Source organism: Phoxinus phoxinus, assembly GCF_949152265.1.
Source record: "Phoxinus phoxinus genome assembly, chromosome: 2".
In the NCBI taxonomy this organism is placed as follows: Eukaryota; Metazoa; Chordata; class Actinopteri; order Cypriniformes; family Leuciscidae; genus Phoxinus; species Phoxinus phoxinus.
In genome coordinates, this window is record NC_136877.1 from 13,416,301 (window position 1) to 13,443,953 (window position 27,653).

The 27,653-nt window shown below is 43.6% G+C and overlaps 1 protein-coding gene across 1 annotated transcript; it reads right to left on the reverse strand.

Annotated features, from left to right (window-relative positions):
- Window positions 1-20,167: 20,167 nt before the first annotated feature.
- On the reverse strand, window positions 20,168-27,312 carry LOC306987749 (zinc finger BED domain-containing protein 4-like; the record flags this gene model as incomplete). Its single annotated transcript, XM_079592282.1, has 8 exons — window positions 20,168-21,233; window positions 21,399-21,715; window positions 21,876-22,918; window positions 23,795-23,957; window positions 26,210-26,282; window positions 26,432-26,665; window positions 26,759-27,222; window positions 27,293-27,312. 8 exons carry the CDS (start codon window positions 27,310-27,312, stop codon window positions 20,881-20,883), a joined length of 2,667 nt encoding a protein of 888 aa, XP_079448408.1. The 3' UTR covers window positions 20,168-20,880.
- Between the last annotated feature and the right edge of the window lie 341 nt (window positions 27,313-27,653).

Consider the following 27,653-nt stretch of genomic DNA (forward strand, 5'->3'; position numbering starts at 1 on the left):
CCCGCCCTCCGCTGGACGGCGAGCTAAGATGGCGCTGCCCTCAAAGGCTTGCCGCACGACGTCATCCCTGCTCCGTCGCACTTATGCCGCCAACGGACAGGCCGCGTCAGCGCTGCACTCCATGGCGACGCTGCAGATTTTCCAGCCCGATCTCCTCCGCAAGCTGGATGAGAACGGGCCCGATACGATCTGCGTGGCGGACCTGAGAAAGCGCTACAGACCTGGCTCTTCGCGCTTCGAAGTCTGCGGCCCAAGCCATCGGACGGAGTATGGCGGCGCTCACCGTGTCTGAGAGGCACCTCTGGCTCACGCTCTCAGACATGCCAGAAGCGGAGCGGATTGCGTTCCTCGACGCCCCGCTCTCCCCTGCTGGTCTCTTCGGGACATCGGTGAAGGAGTTCACCGACAGGTATGCTGAGGTGCAGAAGGCGACCCAGGCGATGAAGCACTTCCTGCCGAAGCGCTCCAACTCAGCAGCAGGCCGTGCGAAACCGCCTGCTCAGAGTTCACAGCCCAGACCGCCGCCCAGCTCCTCTTCTCAACGCCGCCAGACGCAGAGCTCGAGACCGCCATCTCGCTTTTCCGGTCGCCGCCCCGCGCCGCGTGGCCCGCGACAGAAGGTAGCGTTGAAGCCAGAGCCCCCGAAGACATCCTAGCACTGCTAGGGAAGTGTCGGTGTTCAAGTCCTGCTGCGGCCGGACCCTCACCGAAGCTCACCGCTCATTCAGTCCCAAGCGAAGTGACTGTGCCAGCGATCATTGCAGCCAACAGGCGTGTCTCACTGGCCACTTGCCTGCACACAACAGCCGTTTTCACGGCTACCCAGATAAATCCATTAAAGAGTGCATTTTCTGGTGTCCCGGCCACGGCCGATGGTGTTTCTTGTGTATTAAGACTGCCCACTGTAATGTGCCCATCCCTAAACACAAACACGGCCCCACACACAGGGCCCGCGCACATAAAATCGACCCAGTTCGATTGCGCGTTAAAAGTAGCACATGTGCCCACTACCCAGTGCCCACTAATGCTACCTCCTGCTCATCGCACGGTTTTTGTAAAAACGAAACCTGCGTGCAGGCGCTCCGCTCCGGCGAGCGATGCTATAAAGGTGGTAAACGTGCCCGGTCCCCAGTGCCCGCGTTCCCACACAAGCACCACGGTTCCTACGGAGCCCGTCCAGCCCTCCCTCTCCCGCCTAAATGCTGTCGAGGGGTCGAGCGCGGACATTCTGCCCGCTATCATAAGCGTGGCCCCGGCCTCAGATGTTGCGAGCGAGACATTTCTGTCGCAGCTCACGAAAGCCGCTGTATCGCGAGTCGATCAGAGCGCGCTTTTCACTCAGCCCCTAGCTACACGTGCAGATGCATGGGAAAAGCTTCCCGGGGTTTCAAAATGGGTGATAAACATCATAAAAGAAGGCTATTCGCTACAGTTTCGCAGACGCCCTCGCCGCCACACGGCGCGCGTCGAGACTTCGGTAGATTCGAATGTAGCACACCTACTTCGAGCCGAAATTCAGAAACTTCTGAGAAAAAGGGCTATCGAACCTTTATCTCAGGCTCAGAGCGAAGGGGGGCTTTACAGCAGATACTTCCTGGTACCCAAGAAAGACGGGGGTCTCAGACCCATACTAGATCTGAGGCAGCTGAACAGAGCGCTTGTGAAACGCCAGTTCAGAATGCTAACGACCAGAAAAATCCTCGCACATGTTCGCCAAGGAGACTGGTTCGTGTCAGTAGATCTAAAGGACGCTGTGATGGCTAAGGCCACACTGAGTGAACAAATCACTTGCATGGTTTTAGTTTAATTTGTTTGTTAATTTGTACATTCTGTGATTATTTTGTTTCTTTAAATATAAGTTGCCCAAACATTGGAACTGAGGAGCTACGTTGTCTCTTTAGCATTTCAACCCTCAAAGAGCAACAAAGCCAATAACCATTTGTTTCTAGAGTGCACGCTAGTAGTAAATGAAACCACGACCAATATATGGGTTTAACATTTTATTTAAGTTTGTTTGAATGTGTACATCTTACCCGTTGTTCCGCCGGGATCCATGACTGCAGCATGGACCAAAGGTTTGGAATTAAAGGGGTGCGGCCTTTCCTGATGTCCTTTATATCTCTTTTGGGGAATTATGGGAAATGTAGTTTGGGACAATATGTGTTGGGGTTGTGTGTTAATTCGAATGTGTTTAAAGGATGTTTATTTTTATATGTGCGCATGTTTAAGTGTATTGTCATTATTGCTGTAGGGTAAATGTGATTTTCTATGTTCATTTGAGATGTGTATATGTATGTTTTTCTTTTTTAAGTTTGAGGATAATTTTGTGAGACCCCTGTAATTATACCAATGGTTTGGTCTAGTTTGTTAAAAGGGCTTCATTTTCTGTGGCTGAGTTAGTTCTGGTGAGGGATCCCTGAGAAACATCTGAGACCCAGAACTCAGTAACGTGCTGATGTCCCATTTATTAGTCAGTGTTTTGTTTTTCCCCTTTATTTATCTTTTTTTCTGCACAATGTGTGGTCAGTACGTGAGTGACGCAGTCAATAAAATGACACTTTGTTGACTCCATGAATGTCTCCTGAAAATTTTATGGAAGAACCCTTACAGACGCGTATTTTCAAATACAGATTGCGTCACGTCACAGGCGATTTTTGAGATTCGCCTTCGAGGGCCAGGCATACCAGTACAAAGTCCTGCCGTTCGGCTTGTCTCTAGCACCCCGTACATTTACGAAGTGCATGGACGCAGCACTCGCTCCCCTCAAACTGCAGGGTGTTCAAATGCTGAACTATTTGGACGATTGGCTCATTCTAGCCCTATCTCATTCAGAGATAGTGGCGCACAGAGCCCTGCTGCTGAGTCACCTCGAGAATCTCGGTCTCACAGTAAACTGGGAAAAGAGTTCGCTATCCCCCAGACAGAATACTTCTTTTCTGGGACTGGAACTGAACTCGCTGTCGATGACAGCGCAGCAGTCACAACAGCGCGCGCTGCGCATTCAGCGCACAGTCAGCTCATTCCGCTGCGGCGCTGTTCTCCCTCTAAAGAGCTTTCAGAAAATGCTAGGTCTGATGGCCTCAGCATCTGCAGTACTGCAGCTGGGCCTACTGCGCAAGCGCCCGCTGCAGATATGGCTCAAAGGGAGGGTGCCCTGCAAAGCATGGGCCACCGGTCGGCTTCGCCTCAAGGTCAATTAAGCTTGCGTTCCAGCTTTGAAACTGTGGAAGTCAAAAGACTGGTACCTGTCAGGTGTAAGCCTAGGGATTTCCTCGAGTCTGAGGGTGGTGTCTACGGACGCATCCAACGCAGGATGGGGAGCGCTGCTCGAGGGCAGACCGCTGTTTGGCCTTTGGTCAGAGTGAGAGAAACTCTTCCACATAAACTGCTTCGAGATGTTAGCAGTGTGCAAAGCGCTCACTCGCTTTCGTCCCCTGCTTATGGGCTGCCATGTACTGATACGTTCAGACAGCATGTCAGTGGTGTCATACATAAATCGCCAGGGCGGCCTCAGGTCCCTGTCATTATACAGGCTGGTATACGCCTTCTGGTATGGGCGCGCTGCAACCTCCTTTCACTAAGGGCGGCGCACGTGCCAGGGCACCTGAATGTTGGACCAGATATACTGTCCAGGAACCGCGTTCCGGCAGGAGAATGGTCGTTACACCCACACACAGTGCAACTGTTGTGGAAGAAATTCGGCAGAGCGGAAGTAGACCTCTTTGCGTCTCCGGAAAACGCTCACTGTCCGGAATTTTACTCAAAAAGCAGGGACGCGCTGGCTCATCAGTGGCCGCGCCGTCCTCTATATGCTTTTCCCCCTGTCTCCCTCCTGACCCAAGTGGTGGAGAGGATCAGGGAGGAAGGATGCTCAGTGCTGCTGATAGCACCGCTGTGGTTAAATCAACCCTGGTTCCCAGCTGTGATGCAGTTAGCCAGCACCGCCCCGTGGCCAGTACCTCTGAGGAGAGATCTCCTTTCTCAAGCAAATGGTTCGATTTGGCATCCTCACCCGGAACTATGGTCCCTTCACGTGTGGGCCATCAACGGGTATCCGTTGACCTCCCACAGGGAGTGCTGAACACGATCACACAGGCTAGAGCTCCGTGTACGCGACGGCTCTATGCGTCTAAATGGTCTGTTTTTTCTGGCTGGTGCATGTCTCGTGGCGTGTCACCCCCAGACTGCGGAGTAACAGAGGTTTTGTCCTTCTTACAAGAGCTATTGGATAACGGGAGATCCCCTTCCACGCTCAAAGTATATGTGGCGGCTATAGCGACTTTTTCTGAAACCGCTCACTGCCCGTCCATAGGAAGGAACGATTTAGTCATTCGGTTCCTTAAAGGAGCTAGGAGACTTAATCCACCCAGACCTCCCACTGTTCCCATTTGGGACCTTTCTACGGTGCTGGACGCCATGAAGGGTCCTCCTTTTGAGCCTCTTCAGGAGATTGATATGAAACACTTGTCGCTCAAGACGGTGTTTCTCCTGGCTCTCGCTTCAGTGAAGCACGTTGTGGACTTGCACGCGCTCTCCGTGAGCGCGTCGTGCATGGAATTTGGGCCTAATGACTCCAGAGTCGTGCTCAAACCTAAGCATGGTTACGTTCCAAAATCCCTAAACACACCGTTTAGGGCGCAGGTTATTTCCCTGTCTGCCCTTCTGGTCACCGGGGACAATACGGACGATAATTTTCTCTGCCCAGTGAGGGCATTGAGAGCTTAAGTGTCGCGCTCGTCTGTTTTCAGACAGACGGAGCAGCTTTTTGTTTCGTTTAGTGGGCGTCTCAAGGGACTGGCCACTTCGAAGCAGAGTCTATCCAGATGGATAGTAGACGCGATAGCTCTAGCGTACGCATCCAAAGGCATTCAGTGCCCTTTGGGTGTTAGAGCGCACTCCACGAGAAGTATGGCTTCTTCGTGGGCTTGGTCGAGTGGGATTGCCTTACAGGATATTTGTATGGCGGCAGGCTGGGCCTCACCGTCTACATTTATCAGGTTTTACAACCTCGAGCTGCCCGCCTTACAGGCCAGGATTTTATCGGTTTAAATAACCGTGTTTATATTAGACTGAGATTTCAGTCACCGTTTTATGGCATTGTTATGCTGAACTGCTGAATGCAGTCAATTTGTGCTGATCTGCTATGTGCAGTCAATTTTGGGAGAGATGGTGGTTAGAACTTTCAGGATTCTCTGTGAGTCCTACAGGTGGTTATGTACTATATGAACCCCAGCTCAGTGCTCTGGGTCTATGGTATTGGATCACTGCATACACGGCGTCTTACAGGGTGTTCCCCAATGCGTTGCTACGACAACGCAGTACGAGAGTATCTCTCGTAAGAGAACGTACTGGGTTACTAACGTAACCTCGGTTCTCTCTAGAGAGAGGAATGAGTACTGCGTTTCTTGCCGTGTATGCGCTCTGGTTGTTTCGCTTTAAAAATCAGAGTTCATAAGCCTATGAATCTTATGAAATCTACTGCTTTTCCTGCAGTTCCTGGAAGTCAATTTTGAATTTACTGTCGAATTTGAACCACTGAATTTGTGGAAGCGAATTTGTAAAGCGAAATAAAATGGCCCGAAAATTGCCTGTTGAATATTATAGGTTGTATTTTTAAACAGTTTAAACATTTTGGAAGTGAAATATGAAAGGTGAATATGAATTATTATATAATTATATAAATAATTGGTATTAATGAAAATGTGTTTGAAATGTTTTGAATTTAAATATTCACAGCTTAAATATACAACCATGTTGAATTTCAGGTCATAAAAATGCGAGCCCTAAAAATACAATGCATTAAAATGCAAGCACGGTTAATGCAATGCATATTTTTTTCAAGTAGTGCGATTCAACAAGCAATTTTTTATTTCAAAAACATTTGGCATTATTTTACTTCCATAAAGGGCTTAGGACGTTCCAATTCAGCCCATTGCAGTTTCCGCCTGTAGTGGGCACTCGTGCAACGTAAGCAATGATGTACATCTGAGTGAACGAGGAGGAGGGAAGTTGGCAAATGAAGGGCATGACAATTTTGGACTGGAACGCAGTCATAGCCACTAATACCTTGCATGAAAAATGTCTACACAGACACACAATAAACATAATTTAACTTTGATGAGTTTAACTACAAAGCATTAATTATCATTACAAAAATAAATGAAGTAAAATGGAAGTGTTACAATTAACCCATGTTACAGCCAGTCTCCCCGTACTGTTTCTTTTCCCCTATACTATAGGGTAGGGAAGTATTCGATTTCAGTTGCAGCAAATGACGCATTTTGGATTCTCCAGAGGATTTCTGCTGACAATCGTGAATTTCCCGGTCAAAGTAAAGTTGAGAACGAGTAAACATTGTGTATTTACATAGACACAGCAACAATACAAATCGAGTTAATCGGCAAAATTATAATTTAAGTGTGAAAGTATGTTTTTGGACATTAATTGCAATTAAATTAAATTGTGTTAAAGTTTAAAATAATATGAAATGAAATTACCTTTATAATGTTTTTGTCTGCATTTATATGTACTGTTTATGGATGAGTGAATACATTGATGTTTTTATCATGCCTGTGGTATGAAGCAGGGCGCGATTGCTAATGAGAGACAGATATCAGCGCACACACACAAGTCCCGCGGATATAAAGGAATAAGGACATTTAGCCTAATTCTACCGAATACCAGCAAGTGCTGAATAATACTCACACAGGTCAGTTTAAACGTGAGGTACTGCAGCGCTGTTTCACTCGGCCTACACTATCACACTAAACTGCATTTGAGTGTGTTGAAAGTTATAATGTTATTCTATGTGTTAGTTTGTTGGCAATATGAGACTAGCAGTAAGCTAGATCAACATTAGAATAACATACAGATCATGTTCTAACATTTCATCAGGTTGAACTATATAACTTGATTAGTTTTATGTACATTTGCTCACCTGTCTTAATAAAGTACATGCAAGAGCTGCGTCTCTGTCAAGTCGAAGTTTGTCACGGACGTGGAGCTCTCGCCATCTCGAAAACGCCACACTGATGTTGATCCTCGTTTTAGTTCTCCTTTTTTCTCCAAAGTCTGCTTGCCATGGTCCATAATGTTTTACGAAACAACAACAGCGTGCAGCTAGACGTTACGCACTATGCAGTTGTCCACGTCTGTCGCCATGAATGGTTACTATGGCAGTATACGAGCGGAAACCAGGGATAACGCGGATATTACGTCAGTGACAGGCGACAAGTGAACAGGTTTTCCAGGACGGCCAATTACTTAAAATTGGAATTTCTCTGAAATTTAAAATCTTTGGGAAATTTTGGGATATTGTAAGTACACAACTGCAGGACATTTATCACAATCACTCATAACTGCACCTCATCATCACTCTCATCACTGCCACTATAAAGGCACACTCCTCACCACAGTTCAATGTCCGACCTCGTTTTCACTAAGTGGACTATTCTCCCTGACTATTCCCAGAGCCCTCTGCCAAGATGGCTGCCACCACGCAAGAGCCCTCTGCCAAGATGGCTGCTACCACGCCAGAGGCCTCATCGAAGATGGCCGCCACCGTGCCTGAGCCCTCGTGCAAGATGGCCGCCACCGCACTTGAATCTCCTAACTCCTGAGGTGACTTCAATCTCTGTCCTCGTCCAAAGACCTGAGGTGACTCCAGTCTCCGCCCTCTTCCCGAGCCCAGAAGTGACTCCAGTCTCCGCCCTCTTCCCGAGCCCAGAAGTGACTCCAGTCTCCGCCCTCTTTCAGAGCCCAGAAGTAACTTCAGTCCCCACCCTCTTCCAGAGTCCTGTGGGGGTTCCAGTCTCCGTCCACCTCTAGAGTCCAGTGGGAGCTCCAGTCTCTGTCCCTGTGCATATACCCAAACTGCCGGCTCTGAACGGGTCTCCTGAGATGCCGGCTCCGCCTTGATCGCCTGAAACAGCACCGCCCTGGAGGCTTCCTGCTCCAAATAGGCCACGCCCTCATCAGCCTCCAGGGCGCCCGCCCCCCTTACTTAAATGTCATTTATTTTGAGACTTGTATGTCATGTATTTATATCTGTAATAGTGAAGTTACAATTCATAAACTTACAATTTAGTCAACACACCAAAATAAATGTACTTATCTAAAGCACAAGATTATTAAAACAATGATTAAATAACTAATTTAAAACATTTAATTTGACATTATTATAGTGCACTTTTTAAAAGTTTACTTAAGAAACATAGTCATGAAATTGTACTCACCATGCAAATATAGGCCTACAGCACAGTCAAATACAGTTTCTACTGCAGCACGGTTTTTACCGTTCACAAAAAAGAATGGCATGGTTAAATGTTGAGTTTGTCATCTCAGTTTTGCGTTTATAGAATGATTATGCCTAGAAAGATAATTGTGTTTATGTGTGTCTAGCTAAAACGTAGGCTTTATTTGGTAGAGTGCACATCTCAGATCCACATGTTCCATTACTACACGCCTCTGGCTGCCACTTGCAGGATTAAACCTGTTATCGGTGCACCGGTGCTGAGGGAAATTTACTGGGAATTCTGGGAATAGAGACGATGGGAAGTCTGCCGGCTGATAAGAGGGTGTGTGATGTGATTTAAAAAGAGAAACCCAGTCTTAAAACATTTTTGCGGGGCTCGGTACTTGGCCCCTTTATTTTTCCATAGCCTACATTGTTCTTTCCTTTCTTATTTCACATATTTTTTTAAACTGTTTAGCAGGAATATTTATACAACCATGAACATCAGATTGCCCTACAGGAAATAATATTAATAAGTGAGATACTAGACATTTAAGGAAAGATCGGGCCACTTTTGTGCAGTTGGTCAAATCTCAGCGGACATTTGCAGCGACATTTAAATTAACCGTTATTCACGTGCAGACGGTGTTTTAGATGGTTTCTGAGAGCGAGGGAGTTTTGCAGGGAAAGGTGTATCTGCATTACCAGACAGCAGACGGCTCTGTGCAATTTTCTTCTAAAGGCAGACGTAGGAAGTCAGGATTTCATTATTCACCATACTTATCTCAAAGCCTGCGTCTGTACGCACACACACACACACACACACACACACACACACACACACACACACACACACACACACACACACACACACATTCGTGCTAACCAGCTCTCTCCCACACAACTTCATCTCATATATGCATTTGGATAAAATGTATAAATAATTTAGCTGCAGACATTGTGGGTGCTTATCCAAGTCTTAACCTCCTCTCTCCCTCTGTAAGCTGAATGTTAACTAATTATTTTGTGTTATCTTGCTGCATGGCTTGAGGCTCTATCAGACTAGTGCACATGCAGAACAGATAAGACTGCGGTGGAGAAGCAAAAACAGAGAGAGAAAGAGAGACAGTGAGTGAGTGAGTGACTGGGCATTCTGTCTGCAAAACTGGTGGCTGTGTTTCGTTGACGTCTCATTATTATAAATATTACTCATTGGCATATGCAAGTGTTGGGCAAGCTACTCGGAAAAAAATTACTTGCTGAGGTACCAACAGAAGCTAAATGAGTTCAGTTGATGACATATTAAGCTTAAAAAGTAGTGAATTTATCTAAAATCTACAAGATAATTTTGAATAATGAATCATCTATATTCTAGTGTAACCTTCAGCACATATACACTTTTAAAATGAACAATCTTTCTCTAACGAGTAAATGTACCAAAAATATGTATGGGTCATATTGTACAAGACCTATTGAAAGCAACTAGAAAGTAACAAATTAAAGGGGTCATGAACTGGATTTCCCTTTCGAAAGGGAACTCACACTGCATCCTGAGACATTTTGGGGAACCCCTCAGCTGATGACTGAAGTACTGTATAATCATGGCAATCGTATTGGCCGGCGACAGCCATGATGTCACTTCTAGTGCGACCAGCAAGTATTAAAGGGCGCCTTGAGAACATGTCATCCTCTTTTTGTCTTCAGGGACTGTTTTACTGATACTGTGAGAAGTTATGGCTTCTGGCAAATGCTTCAGGACGTGTGCTGACACACAAGACTGAGATCGTGGGTATCTTAGATGGAGTTTGCTGAAGAGTTTGAGAGAGGTGTAAATCTCTCGCGCCCCTCAGCAGCTGACTAGGGTGAGCTGCTGGGAGAGGATTTGCTGTCCGTTAATTAGAACGTAGTTAGGCCGTTCTCTTTAAAAAACACACAAAAAAACAAAGCTGAGGGTTAGTTGTCCTCCATTCCCCCTAAAAGAAAAAAAAAGTTTTTATAAAAGTATAGGGTTACACTTTATTTCGATAGTCCACTTTAGACACTCTACTAACTATAAGTAACTTTTCAACTACATGTCAACTAACTCTCATTAGAGTATTAGTAGACAATCAGTAAACTGTTAGGTTAGGGTTAGTTGTTAGGGTTCGAGTTAGGAGAATAAGTTGCCAAGTTACTTATAGTCAGTAGAATGTCTGTTGGGGGACCAACAAAATAAAGTGTTAGTAAATATTAAGTCACTTTACCTCAGAGCGTCCGTTAACCCTCTGGGGTCTGAGGTGTTTTCTGGGTCCTGGAGGTGTTCTGACATGCTCTAACATTTGCACTTATTTCTGTTACTTGTGACATTTTCATGGCTAAAGTCTTATTACACTGCATTCAGCACAAACTGTGCTACAATAATATGTCAGCAGCATGTATGTCAAATTTTGTAGTTTTGAGATAATAACATTTATGCGTGGTTTGTGAAAATGACAAAAAAAGTCACTGAAATAAGATCATGAAACCCAAACTGATTATTTCTTCACAAGACTTTTGAAAATTGTATCACGTAGCCTATAATATTTGCTCCAAAACTATGTGAAAATCACCTTGACTACTCATTCAGATAACACAATATATTTATTTAAAATTTGTATGACATGTCTTGTGTAAGAAAGCTTTATGCGAGTAGGCGTTAACCACCCCATGAATATTGAGTGTTTCACACCTGAGAAAGACAAAGACCCTCCCATAATGGCCCTATATTAGGAGCTCTCAGGACCTATGAGGAACTTTGAACAAAGAATGAGGACATTTTAAAAAGAATGGCTTTTTGATTGTTTGGATTTATTTACAACACAACATAATCCAAAGACACACAACAAATTACAAAAAAAGCACATTATTTAACACACTGAACTAAAGACAGTGACTTAACCAGTCACACACCTTTGTGCCATTCCTGAAACATAGTGCATACCTGTCATTTCCCAGGTGTTTGATTTGTTGAACTCATGTTGAAGTCAGCAGGACTGGTACCTAAAAAAAAAAAAAGAAGCTGTGAACTAGTGATCGACCGATATTGATTTTTTTAAAAACCGATAACGATTATTTGCATGTTTATGTGCCCGATAACCGATATGCAGAACTGATATTTATTTACTGTTATACTTCTGTTTTTGACACAATTATTACAACACAACTGAACTGAACAAACCATTTTATTTATAACAATCACTCCCTCCTGTATACAAAAAAAAAAAAAAAACTAATGTGAGATCTTAAAAGGCTATTTTGTTGGTGCCCCCTCAGCACTCGGTGCCCTACGGACAGCGCGTGATGCACCGGGTTGGAGCGGCGGCGCTGATTCGTGGAAATAATAAATAATTAATTTCCACTGAGCTTTATTTATTTAGATGTGTATTAGCGAAATAATGGTTATGTAATAAGTGCTAATATCATTTAGGGTGTTTTAAACAAGTGAATCTTGTTAAAAAGTTTCATGCAGTGGCCGGGCTTGAGCATTCCAGATCATCAACCCAGTGAGTGCTCAGCAATATGAACGAACTTTTTTTAAAGCGAATACAACAGAGAGAGAATTAAATTCAGCGCTTTTATTTCTAACATGCACTCATTCACGTAGGTTTTATTTAATGAATGTAAAGTTACGTCTTTATTGAGACAGGACACAATTTGGCCATGTTGACTCCGTGTTTTTTTAGAGCCGCCAAGCTGCATAAATAAACTACATATCAAGCATTTATGTCTCAAATCTCATTCGTGCATTATGTATGTTATGTAAAATAAGGTTGAATAATTGAAGCAAAGCAAGTAGTAGGCCTACATATAGCCTACTTTACCTGTGCTGTGCACGCAGTTGTTGTCTTGTCTCTCCTCAGACGCGGTGCTGCAATGGCGGAATTCTCAAAACGCCCACAAGATGGAGCCGTTTATCAGTGAATCTGATATTACAAAACCGATACCCGAATTAAGGGAAAATGCTTAAATATCGGGGGAAAATATTGATAAACCGATAAATCGGTCGATCACTACTGTGAACATGCTGATATCAAGAGAAACTAGGGCTGCACGATTTTGGGAATACATTTTAGATTTGTTCTGGTTAAAATAGCTTTTTAAAATTTATAAAATAAACACACACACACACACATATGCATATGTTATATATTTATAATGAACACCAGTTTTGTTGTGCCTTGTAGGCATATATGTGGAGGGCTGCATAAAATAATAATAATAACAACAATAGTAGGCTATAGCAGGCATCGTTAAAAAGGAACACTTCAGTCACACTACACTAGAGAAAAATATATTTATTATCATATGTTACTTCAAATGTTTACATCGATATGAGGTTACATCGATATGACGTTATGAAATGAGATTGGAGTAAAAACATGAAGCCTAAGTTTGGTGCGTTTTGCGGATCGGGACGAATTTTTCTGTCCGAGCCCGGCTTCGCGTCCGATAGGCATAAATATATTTTTTCTCATACTAATTACACATGTACGTTTGTTTGTGTGGAAAGCATTAGGAAATTTCAACAGATGAGCGCATCAGCGCGCATAGAGCAACAAGGCTCTTAACACAGGCGCGCATGCACGTGTTTCGTTTTCACGGTTACATAAACAAATTTCCGCACACAGGAAGACAGATGTTATGGTAATATTTTACATGTATTTTAATCACAAAAACGAACGTTTGCATCAAGTGAAAGCATCAGGGACATTGGCTACCCATAAGCTGTTTTAAATGTAAAATGTTCAATGCCGCGCTGATGTGGGCTCGGGTCGGGTATCCATCCTCTATTTCAAACACAGCGCGCCTGAGAACATTCACTGAAGCATCGAGCAACAGTTCGACTGCAATGAGAAGTTTATGCAACAATACTAAATAATATAATTCAGAATTATTTCTTACCTTAAAATCTTTCTTGTCTTCAAATCGCGTTCTTCTTCTGATGTAAATCCAATAATCTCACAGCGTGTCTTCCTAACTCGACGAACAGCAGAGGATTGATGAAGTTCGGTGATTTGTTGTTGAGGTAATGAGCGCGTTTGCGTGCACGCGTGGAAGATTTGCATATAAATATATTTTGCGCGTGTGGGTGTGGTTAAAACTAATGAGCAAGGGTTTGAGAAACTGGATATCTTGTTGGTTTTATACAAATTACTTAAACAGAATATTTGTTTTCATTTTGAATCTGATCATTTAAAACTACATACTTACATTTTTAGAAAGATATAGAGCTCATAAATGTGTGACAAGTATTCACTGAGTTTTGTTTATGTTTAGAGATTTGCTCAAGGAAAAAAAAGTTCACGAGATGGAGAGGCAGAAAGCACACCGTTTCATTTCTTTATTTTACAAAAGCACAACGTTTTGTTTTGATTGTAAGTAGACACATACAAAAGTAGACCTCTCACAGATTTTTTTTTCATATTTATTAAGTCTCTATGACCATATATGACAGAGTATTTAAAGTTTATTTAGCTGCTATGTGAAAAAAATTGCGCAAATCACGCCGGCGTGATTGCCGACCCCAGAGGGTTAACTGAATGAATTGAGAATATCACCTGAAAATCCGATAACATCAGCAATTTGTGATGTTAGAATGTAAAATTAAATGTATACCGCAGCACAGGGTGAAGTCTCAACACTAAATTAAAGGTCTCATATAGACCATATAGATAGATTAAGAATTTTTATTGAATAAATTGCAATTCGAGTTGATAATTCTGAATTAAATTTGGCGGTATGGCTCTGTTCAGGGAGTCCTTTCATGAGCACCATGAAATAGCAGAGAGTCAGAGGACAGCAGCAGCATAAGGGAACACTCACACAGTTTAGGATTGGGAAAGCTAAATTATTCCCCCATGAACAGAGCAGGCAACAATGACATAAAGCAAATGCCATGTTATACACGACAAGGAGGAGCAGGGGAGGTGGCGGGCAGCAGCAAAGCAAACAGCAAGCAAGTAGACGGGACCCAAACTGAAAGTGATTTAAATAGGGCGCCCTGTTTGAGCGAGCCATTTAGCTTCGAGGGGAGTTAACCAGCTAATGCAGCTCAGCTGTTGTTGTCGGTCGGATGTCCCTCTACTTTCCTCTTATAGGAGTCCTTGTCCTGTTTAATGCCCCTCCTCGGGTCAGCTCTGGCGATGCTGTAGAGTGCTCGGTCTCCCGTCCTAAAGGCAGAGTTACGAGCTCTGATCAGGGTCTGGACATCACCTGTCATCCAGGGCTTTCCTGTTTGGGAAGATCCGGATGCGTCTCTCTGCTGTGACGTTTTCGACACAGCACTTGATGTAGAACAGGACCGACTCTGTGTGTGTGTCCAGGTCCTGATCTTCAAAAATACTCCACTCTGTGCAGTCGAAGCAGTCTTGCAGCTGGATAAGAGCATTTTCAGGCCAGGCTGTGATGGTCTGTGTGGCTGGTTTTGTTTGCCTCCTGAGGGGGGTGTAGGCCGGGAAGAGGATCAGGGATAGGTGGTCTGATTTTCCGAGGTGGGGGAGGGGGGACGCTCTGTAGGCATGTTTAATATTGGAGTAAACATGATCTAATGTGTTTTCTCCCCTAGTAGCACACTTGACGTGCTGATGGAATTTGGTGAGAACAGTCTTAAGGCGTGCTTTATTAAAGTCCCCCGCAATGATGTGAACACCATCCGGATGAGTCCTTTGTTGTTTAGTTACCATGAACTGAAGCTGGCCGAGTGCCGTGCTAACGTTAGCATTGGGGTGGATGTAAACAACAGCCACAATGGCTACCGTTAGCTCCCGTGGCAGGTAGAAGGGTCGGCACTGGACAGACATGGCCTTTAGGTCTGGTGAGCAGTAGGTATCGATTACTCTACTGTCTGAGCACCAATCCTCAAGTACGTAAACAGAGTAAACCTCCTCTGATCTTACCGGAGGCTCCGGTCCGGTCATGGCGGTGAATGGTGCGGCCCGCTAGCTCCACTGTAGCATCGGGGATTTACGGGTGTAACAATGTTTTACTAACAATCAAAAGACAACACTCACAAATAAGTTGATTGTAGGCGATCCGTGACTGCCTCTCATCCATCTTGTTCGCCAGAGATCTGGCGTTCATGAGGAAGATAGATGGTAGCTGAGGTCGGTGCAGCTGTTTCCTTAGCCGGGCTAGCAGGCCTGCCCGACATCCACGCTTCTGCTTTCTCTCCTTGCACCGCCTCCGGCGCCTGCCGGGCCCGACAACAGTCCACGGGGCGTCTGGCGGTCTCGCTATCTCCGGCGGGATGTTGTGAGTTCCTTGAAAAGGCACTTGTTATTTCCATTTTCGCTTGGAATCCGATGCCTATCAGTTTTTGACGGTTGTAGATTGACTTGCTTATGCATGAGTGTGTCAGAAAAAGACAAAACATACATAAAAAACAAAAAAAGGTGTGTGCATGTTAATCAATGAGTGCATTCACACCGCAAGCACGCTCAATTAAAGTGAAAGCACACTTTTGATGGACAAAATAAATATGATTCCACACAAAAAGTGCCTAGAATCCACATTAAATAAATGTGCACATTATTTAATTTTATTGCAAATTAAATGATCACAGATAATAGTTTTGATTTACTCTGCCTTACTGGAACCTGGCTTAAACCACATGATTATTTAGATTATTTATTATTATTACTGTAATGACTCTAATCCAGCAGGCTACTGTTATAAGCACAAGCCCTGTCTGATTGGTCGTGGCAGTGGTGTTGCGACTATCTTTAGAGATATTCTCAATGTTAACCAGAAAACAGGACACAGGCTTAATTACACAAGTGCTTGTGCTAAATGTTACACTCTCAGATATAAGAAAAAATCCCTACTATATCTTGCTTTGGCTACCGTATACAGACCTCCAGGGCCCTATGCTGATTTCCTAAAAGAGTTTACGGATTTTCTCTAAGACCTGTTGGTCAACGTAGATAAAGCATTGACTGTCGGAGATTTTAACATTAACGTAGATAATTCAAATGATGTGTTAGGGGCTGCGTTTACAGATTTACTAAACTCCTTTTTGTCAAGCAAAATTTTACTAGACCATCGTTTTAATTATACACTAGATTTAATTATATCGCATGGAACCAGTCCCACTGATAAAGATATTCAACCGCAAAGTGATGTTATTAATGATCACTACTTTGTAACGTCCATACGGCGTACTGCTGAAATTTACCATGTCGCGTTATCGGCCAGGTAAAACAATTCTCCCAAACATTAGATAGATTCACAAATAACCTACCTGATCTGTCTCAGGTTCTCAGTAAACCCAAACACACAAATGAACTAGAGGAAATGACAAGCAGTATTTGCACCATTTTCTCTAGTACATTAGAAACTGTTGTCAGATTGAAAAAGGTTAGAGAGAAAAGTACTGCACCATTGTACAACAGTATTAATCACGCTACCAAGAGAGAAACTCGTAATCTAGAGCGTAAATGGAAACAAACTCATAGTGGTGTTTAGAATTGCATGGAAAGACAGCACTTCCCGTTCTAAAAAGGCTTTAAAAGCAGCCAGGGCCGAGCATCGCCGCAAACTAATAGAAAATAACCAAAACAATGCAAGATTTTTATTTAGTACAGTGGCTAGATTAACAAATAAACAGATATCAAGTGGACGCATGCACCAGTTGCTTTTTCGAAGTTGAGTGGCCCCCGGAGTCAGTGGTGGTCCAGCAGTAGTGGCGAGGGGACTACATCCTCCGTTCCCTCCTTCAGGGAACGGTGGGTTGCATACGCAACCAGGACGTTCCCTTTCAGTCGAGAACATCAGACGTAGTCTAGATCTGTTTGAAAGCACCACTAGTGCTGCCACCTTCCAGTGCCTAGACAGAAGCCTCCTGATCCCGCAATTTAAGGTGGAGAAGGAACAGGGCTTTAGGCCAGGGAAGTCACTGCATTTCCCACAGGACCACTGGGAAGACGTTCCCTGTACATGGAAGGAAGGGACACTGCGGAAGCCACATCCTGCTCAAAAGGAGATAACATGTGGAGAATACACATATGGACTGGGCGAATTGGCGGGCATTACAACATCTCACTCACCACCGTCCCACCTTTTAAGGGAGAGGTAGGAACCTTGGGCACACATCTCAGCTCGTGAGAGTCAGCCGGCCTGAATTCCAGGCACAACTCGTTGACTTAGCTAGCAAGTCTCTACCCTCTAGTAGAGACCATGCGAGCAGGAGAACTGTTTCTTAAAAAACTGAATTTTTAACTCACTGCCTGCAGTGGCTCAGGGGCGGTCTCTGCAGTGCAGTAGCACCAGAGATAAGGCCCAAAAGCATAAAAAGGGGCGCAAGGCTTCTTTTTCATGTTACCCTGCTCCCTCAGGAACCTGATGATCAAGACGTGCTTCCCAGCTACTGCATCATGATGTGCGTCAAAGAAAAAATAGAGGCAACATAATTTTGAGTGTGGAGGACACAGCTCTCACTCCAACCCATCTTGCAGGAAAGAGAGCACTGAAATGACCGAACGCTTTTAGGATCTTCTCACAGAGAGAAGACTCACTCAACGAATAGGTTCCACTTCTATTCGGCGTAAGAAACACTTCCACTTAGGGGATGCTCTCGCAGAAGTGATGGTGACTACCACATATCCTGCGGTAACCACCAGAACCTCCGCATCCATTTTTAGGGCCGGTCTGAAATCTCTCCAGGGGTCTGAATGCGGGTGCCATCATGCCCCGTCCCTGATCATTTATTCAGGGAGAAGTCAGGAAAGGCTGTCGAGGGGAACTAGGTCTGGTTGGGCCAATAAAGAGGCAACTATCAAGACCTGCTCCACTCCTGACCAAGCACAGTACATGCAAGCGACATGCGTGCACAAGACAGGAGCACTGCTCAACACTAGGTGTGAAGAAGATCACTGAGCTTCAGGAGCATCTCTGCTCAACACCTGAGTGTGATGAAAATCACTGAGCTTTAGGAGCATTTCTGCTCAACACCTGAGTGTGATGAGAATCACTGAACTTGAGCGGATGCCAAGCGACAATTAATCGCATAGCCGCTTTTTAGAAGGCTCACTGGGGATTATGCATTTCTGCGGGGCCCCAGGGCCAGCTGAGAGCCAATGTCTGTCCAAGGGTTGTCCGCTCGGACAGAAATAACACCACTGGCAGAGGAACGAATCCGGAGAGGCAAACAGATATAACTGTGTGGCCCCGAAGTGGTCCCTGCCCAGCTGGACGCCTGGGGAAGGAGTCTCCACTCTCCCTGGCCATAGGCTATCGTGAGGCTCGTTGGCGGCACAATTGAGCAGGCCAGAAGAAAATAGCGGAATGAAGCGACCTCAGAAGCTTCTGATTCCAAGGAGGAGGTGACGGCGAGTTGTGACATGCGAGGGAAGCTTAGCGCAGCGGTCGCGATGTTGTCTTTCAGACCAGTACCAGCTCGTTGAGCAGCGTGGCTCGAAGCGAGGTTAACCCTCAGGGGTCTGAGGTGTTTTCTGGGTCCTGGAGGTGTTCTGACATGCTCTAACATTTGTGCTTATTTCTGTTACTTGTGACATTTTCATGGCTAAGGTCTTATTACACTGCATTCAGCACAAACTCTGCTACAATAATATGTCAGCAGCATGTATGTAAAAGTTTGTAGTTTTGAGATAATAACATTTATGCGTGGTTTGTGAAAATGACCCAAAAAAAAGTCACTGAAATAATGTCATGAAACACAAACTAATTATTTCTTCGCAAGGCTTTTGAAAATTGTATCACGTAGCCTAGAATATTTGCTCCAAAACTATGTGAAAATCATCCTGAATACTCATTCAGATAAGACAATATATTGATTTAAAATTTGTATGACATGTTTTGTGTAAGAAAGCTTTATGCGAGGAGGCGTTAACCATCATGAATATTGAGTGTTTCACACCTGAGAAAGACAAAGAGCCTCCCATAATGGCCCTATTAGGAGCTCTCAGGCACTATCATTACATTACCTTGCACAAATGAGGAGATTTAAAAAAGAACAGCTTTTTGATTGTTTGAATTTATTTACAACACAACATAATCCAAAGATACACAACAAATGGCAAAAAGCACATTATTTAACACACTGAACTAAAGACAGAGACTTAACCAGTCACACACCTTTCCTTTCCTGAAACATAGTGCATAGCCTACCTGTCATTTCCAAGGTGTTTGATTTTTCACTTTACCTCCTCATGCTCATGTTGAAGTCAGCAGGACGGGTAGCTACCTAATATATATATATATATATAAAAAAAAGCTGTGAACATTCTGATATCAAGAAGAAACCAGGGCTGCATGATTGTGGGAATACATTTTAGATTTCTGGTGAAAATTCCTTTTTAAAATTTACAAAATACACACACACACACACACACACATACACACACACACACACACACACACACATATATATATATATATATATATATATATATATATATATATATATATATATATATATATATACACATATATATATACATTTGTTGTGCCTTGTAGGCATATACAGGGCTGAATCAAATAATAAGAACAATAGTATAGCAGGCATCGTTAAAAAGGAACACTTCAGTAACACTACACTAGAGAAAAACATATTGATTATCATACGTTACTTCAAATGTTTACAATCGATATGACGTTATGAAATGAGATTGGAGTAAAATCATGGTGCGTTTTGCTTTTCAAACGCACGTCGCGCGACTGACTCAAACTCTCACAGCGCGTGCAGGGAACATTCACTGAAGCATCGAGCAACAGTTCAATGGCAATATGAAGTTTATGCAACAATAACACTAACTAATATAATTCAGAATTATTTCTTACCTTAAAATCGTTCTTGTCTTCAAATCGCGATCTTCTTCTTCAGATGTAAACCCAATAATCTCCCAGTGGTGGAGGAAGTACTTAAGTTTAGTACTTAAGTAAAAGTACAATTACCCTGCAAAATATATACTTAAGTAAAAGTACAATTACTACATCAACATCTTACTTAAGTAAAAGTCATAAGTACATACTTTTAAATTTACTTTAAAGTATTTTTTTTAAGTAAAAGTACAATCAGTTGTCTCGATGTCTGGGCTGTTCAATTGTAATAATCACAAACAATTTCTATTGTGTACTGGAAAGGGTTGTTGTGCAAGCTCTCTGCAATACTGACACACTGTAAAAATCTGGTTATTTACTTATTACTCATTAAATATTAATTAAGCTAAGCCAATTATGACATACAATTTATTTTATTTTTTACTATACTTTTAAGAGCAGTATAGTTTTAAAAAACTCAAAAGCACACAGGTGAGTGTTATTCTGAACACTTTAATCAAATTTGTATGACCAGTTTATTCTGCTCAACAACAGTTGCTTTAGTCCTTTACCTTTAGTCCTTTAATTTGACAAGGGTGAGTGCTTCTCCTAAAACATGCAAGCAATATTGCTATTTAGAACTCTGATCAACCTAACATTAATAGGACAAAAAATAAATAAAAGAATCTATGTGAAAAACAATGAAGTCAATATAAAGGCAGATGTTACGATAAGAAACTTAAAAACAAAGGACCTTCAAATAAAAATTTTGGCCAGGCAATCAAAAGGGCAAAATGCCCCTATAGAACATGAGAGTATTAGAGCCCTAATACTGTATTTGGTTCTGCATAGCATTACCAATAGTTTTTGTTCAATTTCAACAAAATTTGGTTCTCAAAGCTTTTTGTCCCTAGCCTGCCTCTTTTTGCAGAAAAAATGTGCCCTGCTGTGCTAAACATTCGTTCGCATGCTGCTGATGCGGGCAATGGTGTGTTGAGCTTCAGGGACAAATTAAAAACTGTGGGCACTGACTTGAGTATGTCCATTGAGGTAGAAGTGTTGGCCAGATAGACATCCAACTGTTTTGTGGTTTCGTGGACATTTCCCTTCATAAGGCCAAAAAAGTCTTCCTCCTCAGATCCAGAATGGCTACCAGGTGATGATAAGGCTGGCTCTTCCTCCATGTGTGCCTTGATGTAGTCCATGCCTGCACACAAAAAAAAATATCCAAACATGAATGAAGAGTATTTCTGTCTAGCCTTTTAAAATACCAGTTAGCTTTGAAAATAACATATATTGGTTAAAATGAACCACTACCCATTATTCTATTAACAAATGAATGCTTGACAAAGAAATTATTTAAATGACTTACCCAACTTTAGCAAGTTTTCATTGCTTGTCCATGATGTGCGAAACTTAGGAAGTAAAATTGCAGCAGATATGAGTTCTGGGTCATTCATCATTTTTCCAAACCGCTGCTGTATTCCTTCCTGAAGAGCAGAGATCAGTGGCTGGCAGAACTTGGATGAAGTTCGGAGGCGGTCCAGCTTCACAGTTAGGAGCGTTATAGTGGGTACCAGCCATCCCATGTGGACATCCACCTCTCCCTGCAATATGTTGAGTGCCTTAGAGACTGGGTTCATGGTTGATGCATAGTCAGACAAGAAAGCAAGTTCTGCAGGGCTGAACCTGTAAAACACCATGTGAGAACATGCATAATGTCAGCATGATAAGCATAGGCTATATTGCAGTTCAATTAAATGGAGTAAATCATTAGTAAACAACATTATTTCACACAATCAATAGCCTACCACATCACAACTACGTATCTGCTCCATGACAAACTTACATTGGGACTTTAAGTGCAATGGTCACTGCTCTGACTGCTCCTTCTCCACTTTCCCTAATTATCCTCAGTATTCGCTCAACTGCAAGGAAGAGAGAGTTCCACCTGGTCTCAACTGGACGGATCAATTGCAGCTTGCACTCCCTCTCAATAACCTCTGCAGCTGTAGATGACCGGGCACTCTTATTCCAAAGAGCTGAGCACTTGGCAAATGCTGCACGAGATATCTTCTTGTACATAACATTTGATTCAGCTTTTCTAGCATCTACGGTTGAGATCAAATTCAGATTATGACAGGCACAACGGTGATGCTTTGGAAGCTGATATTCAGAACACTCATCTTCTTCCTCCATCAAAGCTTCCACTTCAACACCCTCTGTCTCCTCTTCTGCATCCTCCTCTTCACTGTCATTCACACCTTTACTCTCATCTTTAGTTGAACTTCCTTCATCTTCACATGCATAAACTCGGAAGGCCTTAATAAAGTTTGAGGCATTATCGGTTGTGGTCCTAACAATTTTTTCACGGATGTTATACTCACTGTGAATATCATTAAGTGCACTGGCTAACACATCATAAGAATGTGTCCCTTTCAGCCTTTTACAAGCCAGAGCCACAGACTTTCTTTCTAGGGTATCTGGGTCTATCCAGTGGGCAGTAGCCCCAATGAAACTTTGCCTATGAGCTGTCCAACAGTCTGTAGTCGTGGCGATATACTTAACAGTCTGCATTGCATTCTTCAATTTTTCTTTCATTTGCTTTGTGCACTTATCAATTCTCTCTCTCAATGTTGTACGTGACATGACTGTGTAATCAGGTTGAGTACAATGTATTAAATCAACAAACCCAGTCTGTTCTACTACTCCAAAAGGGTGCAAACCCTGGACAATAAAGTTAACCACTGCAAGGTCTATGGTCTTCTGAGATGCTTTGATGTCCTCAAGTTTTCGCTGCTTTATTGAAGGACCTCCATCAGCAAACAATGTCCCCTTCTTTTTAGAAGAAGTTGCTGCCAAGTACTCCTTCAGAAGTGGTCGGTGCTTTCTCTATAAAAGATAGTGACAACAGAATTAATACACGTTTAGCATTAGTAGTATTAGTATTTAGTAATATAATCAATCTACAACCAAAATAAATCTCACAACATAATGTATTTTTTAAAATACATTTTTTATAAATACAAATATTTTTTAAGGGTTCAAGAATTAATCTAAACCACTACTAGTTAAGTGCAAGTGAAAACACTAACCTTACATTTTACTAGCATATTACTTTGTAATGACTGGTGGCAACATGTAAGTAAGTACCACACAAGCAAAAAGCTACTGTATTTGCCATGTTAAACTAAGAGTTTGGACCCTAAAGTTACAGGATTTTACATTTACGTTAATACAAAACAAACCACTGTATGGGGCACTGAAACGCGAAACCAACATATGTTTGCAAATTCTAAAAAAATGTCATGATATTGACGAAAAACAACTGTCATAGTGCAAAATTGTTCACAATCGAATCAAAACACGATATAGTTTTGGCTGCATGCTTACTTGTGAATGTCAACTAAATACCCAATGTTGAATGGTAAAGAAGCTAGGGGCCGTATACATTTTTTTTTTCATCGAGTCAAAACAAACAGCTATTTTAGCCAACTACGAATGTACAGATATAGCAGTAGTTTGCTCATCTCCAAAAATGTAACGTACTAGCAAGCTATCGTCCCTGCTGTGCTAATAACCAGCTAACGTTAATGAAGTTGCCCTGTTAGGGTAACGTTACCACTAACTTACGTCAATTCGTCAAACAAATATTATACTGGTGTGATATTTTTGTTATGTTGACATCCGTTTTTCTATAACAGTCATAGCACCATGTCATAGCAAGTTTGTAACTTAAATATTAATAACTATCATTGCATGTCTTACCTCTATATGTTTCTTCAAATTTGAAGGGGAGTTTTTAAACGCCAACAGTTCTTTGCGTTGAGGTAGGCACTTGACACATTGAAAACGCCAGGAGTCATTCTTTGAACCTTTAAATTCAAATAACTTGCTTAAATAAGGCCAGGGATGTCTCTCAGAATCAGAGCTGCAGGGCACAGACTCAAGCTCAGTCGACGTTGTTGGCTCTTCGTCCATTTTGATATTTGGTGTCCACCGGTCCGTGTCCTTTTCTTCGATTTACACTTCGCGCGCTCAGCGCGCGTTTTCAAACAACACAAGCGGAAGCTCCGCTTGTGTTGTTTGAAAACGCGCGCTGAGCACGTGAGTTCTTTGACCAATCAGATCTCCGATCTGTTTCAACGTGCATTGGCCAGCAACGCCAAAACGTCAGTCGACCAAAAAAAAATTATGCAAGAGATTCGGAAGGATGTAACGACACGCATTTTAATAATGTAGTGGAGTACAAAGTACAGATAATTGCTGAAAAATCTACTTGAGTAAAAGTAAAAGTATGCATTATTATTTTTACTTAAGTAAAGTATAGATACGTAAAAATGTACTTAAGTACAGTAACGAAGTACAAATACTTTGTTACATTCCACCACTGAATCTCACAGCATGTCTTCCAAACTCGACACCTGCAGATGACTGATAAAGTTTGCCGCTTTGTTGTTGAGGTAATGGGGGCATTCGCGCGACACATGGACGATTTGCATGTCTATATGTTTTGCGCGTGTGGGTGTGGTCACATTAAAACTAATGAGGAAGGGTTAGAGAAACTGAATATCTTGTTGGTTTTATACAAATTACTTAAACAGAGAATATTTGTTTTCGTTTTGAATCAGATAATTTAAAACTACACACTTAAATGATTATAAATATATAGAGCTCACAAATGTGTGACAAATATTCGCTGAGTTTTTTAAATGTTTAGAGACGTGCTCAAGAAAAAAAAGTTCACGAGACGGAGAGGCAGAATGCACACCCTGTTTAATTTCTTTATTTTACAAAAGCACAACGTTTTGTTTTGATTGTAAGTGGACACATACAAAAGTAGACATCTCACAGATTCTTTTTTCATTTGTATTAAGTCTGTATGACCATATATGACGGAGTATTTTAAGTTTATTCAGCTGCTATGTGAAAAAAAACGCGCAAATCACGCCGGCGTGATTGCCGACCCCAGGGGGTTAACTGCAACAACTCGAGGTAATGATACCACTGCAGTCTGAGGTTGCCCAGGTTAAAGCATGCCCCTTGTACGTCAATGTCAAATGTATTTATATAGCACCATTTATCCCAACCGAGGTTGTCCAATGTGCTGCACATATTGTAATAGACAATTGCACAAAACAAATAAACAATAATAACATCATAATAAAACATTTCAATACCACTACCTCACTAAGTATATGCTAATTCAAAAAGATACGTGTCCCCTCAATCGGTGTTACTGGACCTTGTTCTCGGGGCTGTTGACCCGGAGAAACAAAAGTACTGATTACGGACTGAGGGTTTGGCTGCAGGCCGGGGTGATCTGTTGTCACACCTGGTATTCCGCTCTGCCGTGGTCACATCAGGACTCGACCTTAAGCCAGTGCTGAAGTGGTCTCCATATGGAGGAAGCCATGCGGCTGCATCTGCCATATGCCCCAGGAGCCTCTGACAAATCTTCCAGTGGGACCCTTTCTCACTTTTTTTATAGCACCGACCAAACACGCCATTTTCTTGAAGAGGCATGTTGGATCGAGTCCATCTCCATACTGGAAAAGAGATACTCAGCCCGTGGGCGAGATTACTCTCTCCCAGTTGACCTGAAGACCCAACTGGCTATGGAGCACTCGAAGGGTAGGACTCTGTACTGATACTTCAAACCCTCAAACGCAACACGCAGGATGGCCTGTGGTGCGGAAGGCTAGAGATCTGAAGTACATGTCATTCAGGTCAAACGCTGCAGACCAAGCTTTGGGGCGGGGCTTTAAGAAAAATGCTTCTCTGTGTTAGCAACTTGGACGGATGCTTTCGAGAAAGGGCCCGTTTCAAGTGACACAGGTCCAAGATGGTCACGACCCACCACATATTAGGTACCATGAAGAACGAGTATAAAAACTGGCCTTCATACACTGCTCAACACTAGGTGTGATGAATATCACTGAGCTTCAGGAGCATATCTGCTCAACACCTAAGTGTGATGACTATCACTGAACCTGAGCAGGCGCCGAGCGATAATGAAATCGCCGAGTCTGATGGTCGCAGTCTGGTCCGGACTGGTTGGAAGCTTTCTGGTTCTACAACCAGGTCCAGGCCCAGAAGAGCACAGACGTACCCGAGGTGGGGCAGCGAGGTGGAGGCAGGGATGTGAGTGTGCAGTGCAACACTTACCTGTGCAAAACTTACCTGTCTCCACTGGGCGGCAGGGAATGCCTGAGAAGGCGGATGACCGGGTCCTCGAACCGCACCAAGCTGCCGGCTGGTGACCAAGAGGGACCCAGGAATATAGAAGTTTGCTCTTTTTTTAAATGTGGGTACCGCTGGCCAAACAACCCAACCTGGGAAATTAGGGAGAACAGGAACCGAACCTTGTCCACATCCGCCATCTCTCAACCAGGCTGAACCAACATTGGAGTTTCTTGACCACTAGTGTGGACATCGCTAGACCGACCACGCACGCTGTGACGCTCGTGCCCGTGAGGGCGAGGTCAGCAGCAGTGCGGAGATTACTCATGAGCGCACGGTCTAGACTGCCCTCGTACCTGTCCATGAGTATCTTGGCCTGATAGACCTGCAACAACGCCATAGCATGCAAAGAGGAGGTGGCTTGCCCGCAAGCTCTGTAACCTCCGACCGTCAAACCTGACGCAAGCACACAGGCCTGCTAGGAGAGAGAGGGATCCCCCAGATGCAGCGGCCGTTGGACACCGCTAGCGGGTAGCGAGGGTGAAGAACCACTCAGGTAGTTTTCGGCAGTAAAAGGTGCCATCCACGACCTAGTAAGCTCTCCATGCACTTCGGTAAAGAAGGGCACTGGGGCGGTGGGCTGAGAATCAGCACGGCCCACCCCTAGATACCAATCATCCAACCGAGACTGAGTGGGACACGGTGGAGGGTTCCACTCGAACCCGACAGCCTCAGCAGCCCAAATCTGCATAGCTGACAGTTCTGGATCCGGCTCGAGCAACGCTACGCTACCAGAGAGAGATAACGCAGTCGAGTCATCTCCAGAGGCCAGCTCACCCTCCGATGCTGCATTCGGCATCCTGTCCTCTGGGGGAGCCCCGGCTGAAGCGGCCGGTCCACCCATTAAAGATGGACCAGCACGCTCCACGGGGGACTCCACCGGCTGCGGTGGAAGGGAGGAGTGAGGAGCCCACAGGGAATGGTTGCCGGGCGAGACATCCAACACTATCCTCCTGTCACCCACCCCACACAGCACCCGTAGTAATGGGGACTCGTGCTTCGCGGACCAAGGCGAGTCTCGACCTCAACACCGCAACAGTCATATTCCCGCAATGAGAATATTAAGTGTCCACAAAAGCTGCTTCAGCGTGCTGTAAGCCCAAACATGTGATGCAACAATTGTGACCGTTACAGAGAGACAAGGAACGAATGCATCCAGAAATGCACAGGCGAAATTACATCTTTAAATATATATATTTTTTTAAAGATGCAAACGCGCTTGTGTTGCTCTTTTCGGAAATGGGACCGTCACCAGTGCCGGAGCACACAGGGAATGACCTGCGGCAACACTGAATCAGCGAACTGGAACAGTGAAGCACTCACTCGCCCTCTAACCAACCGTCAGCAGTTGAGAGCTTGAGAAGCTCGCGATCACCGCTGCACT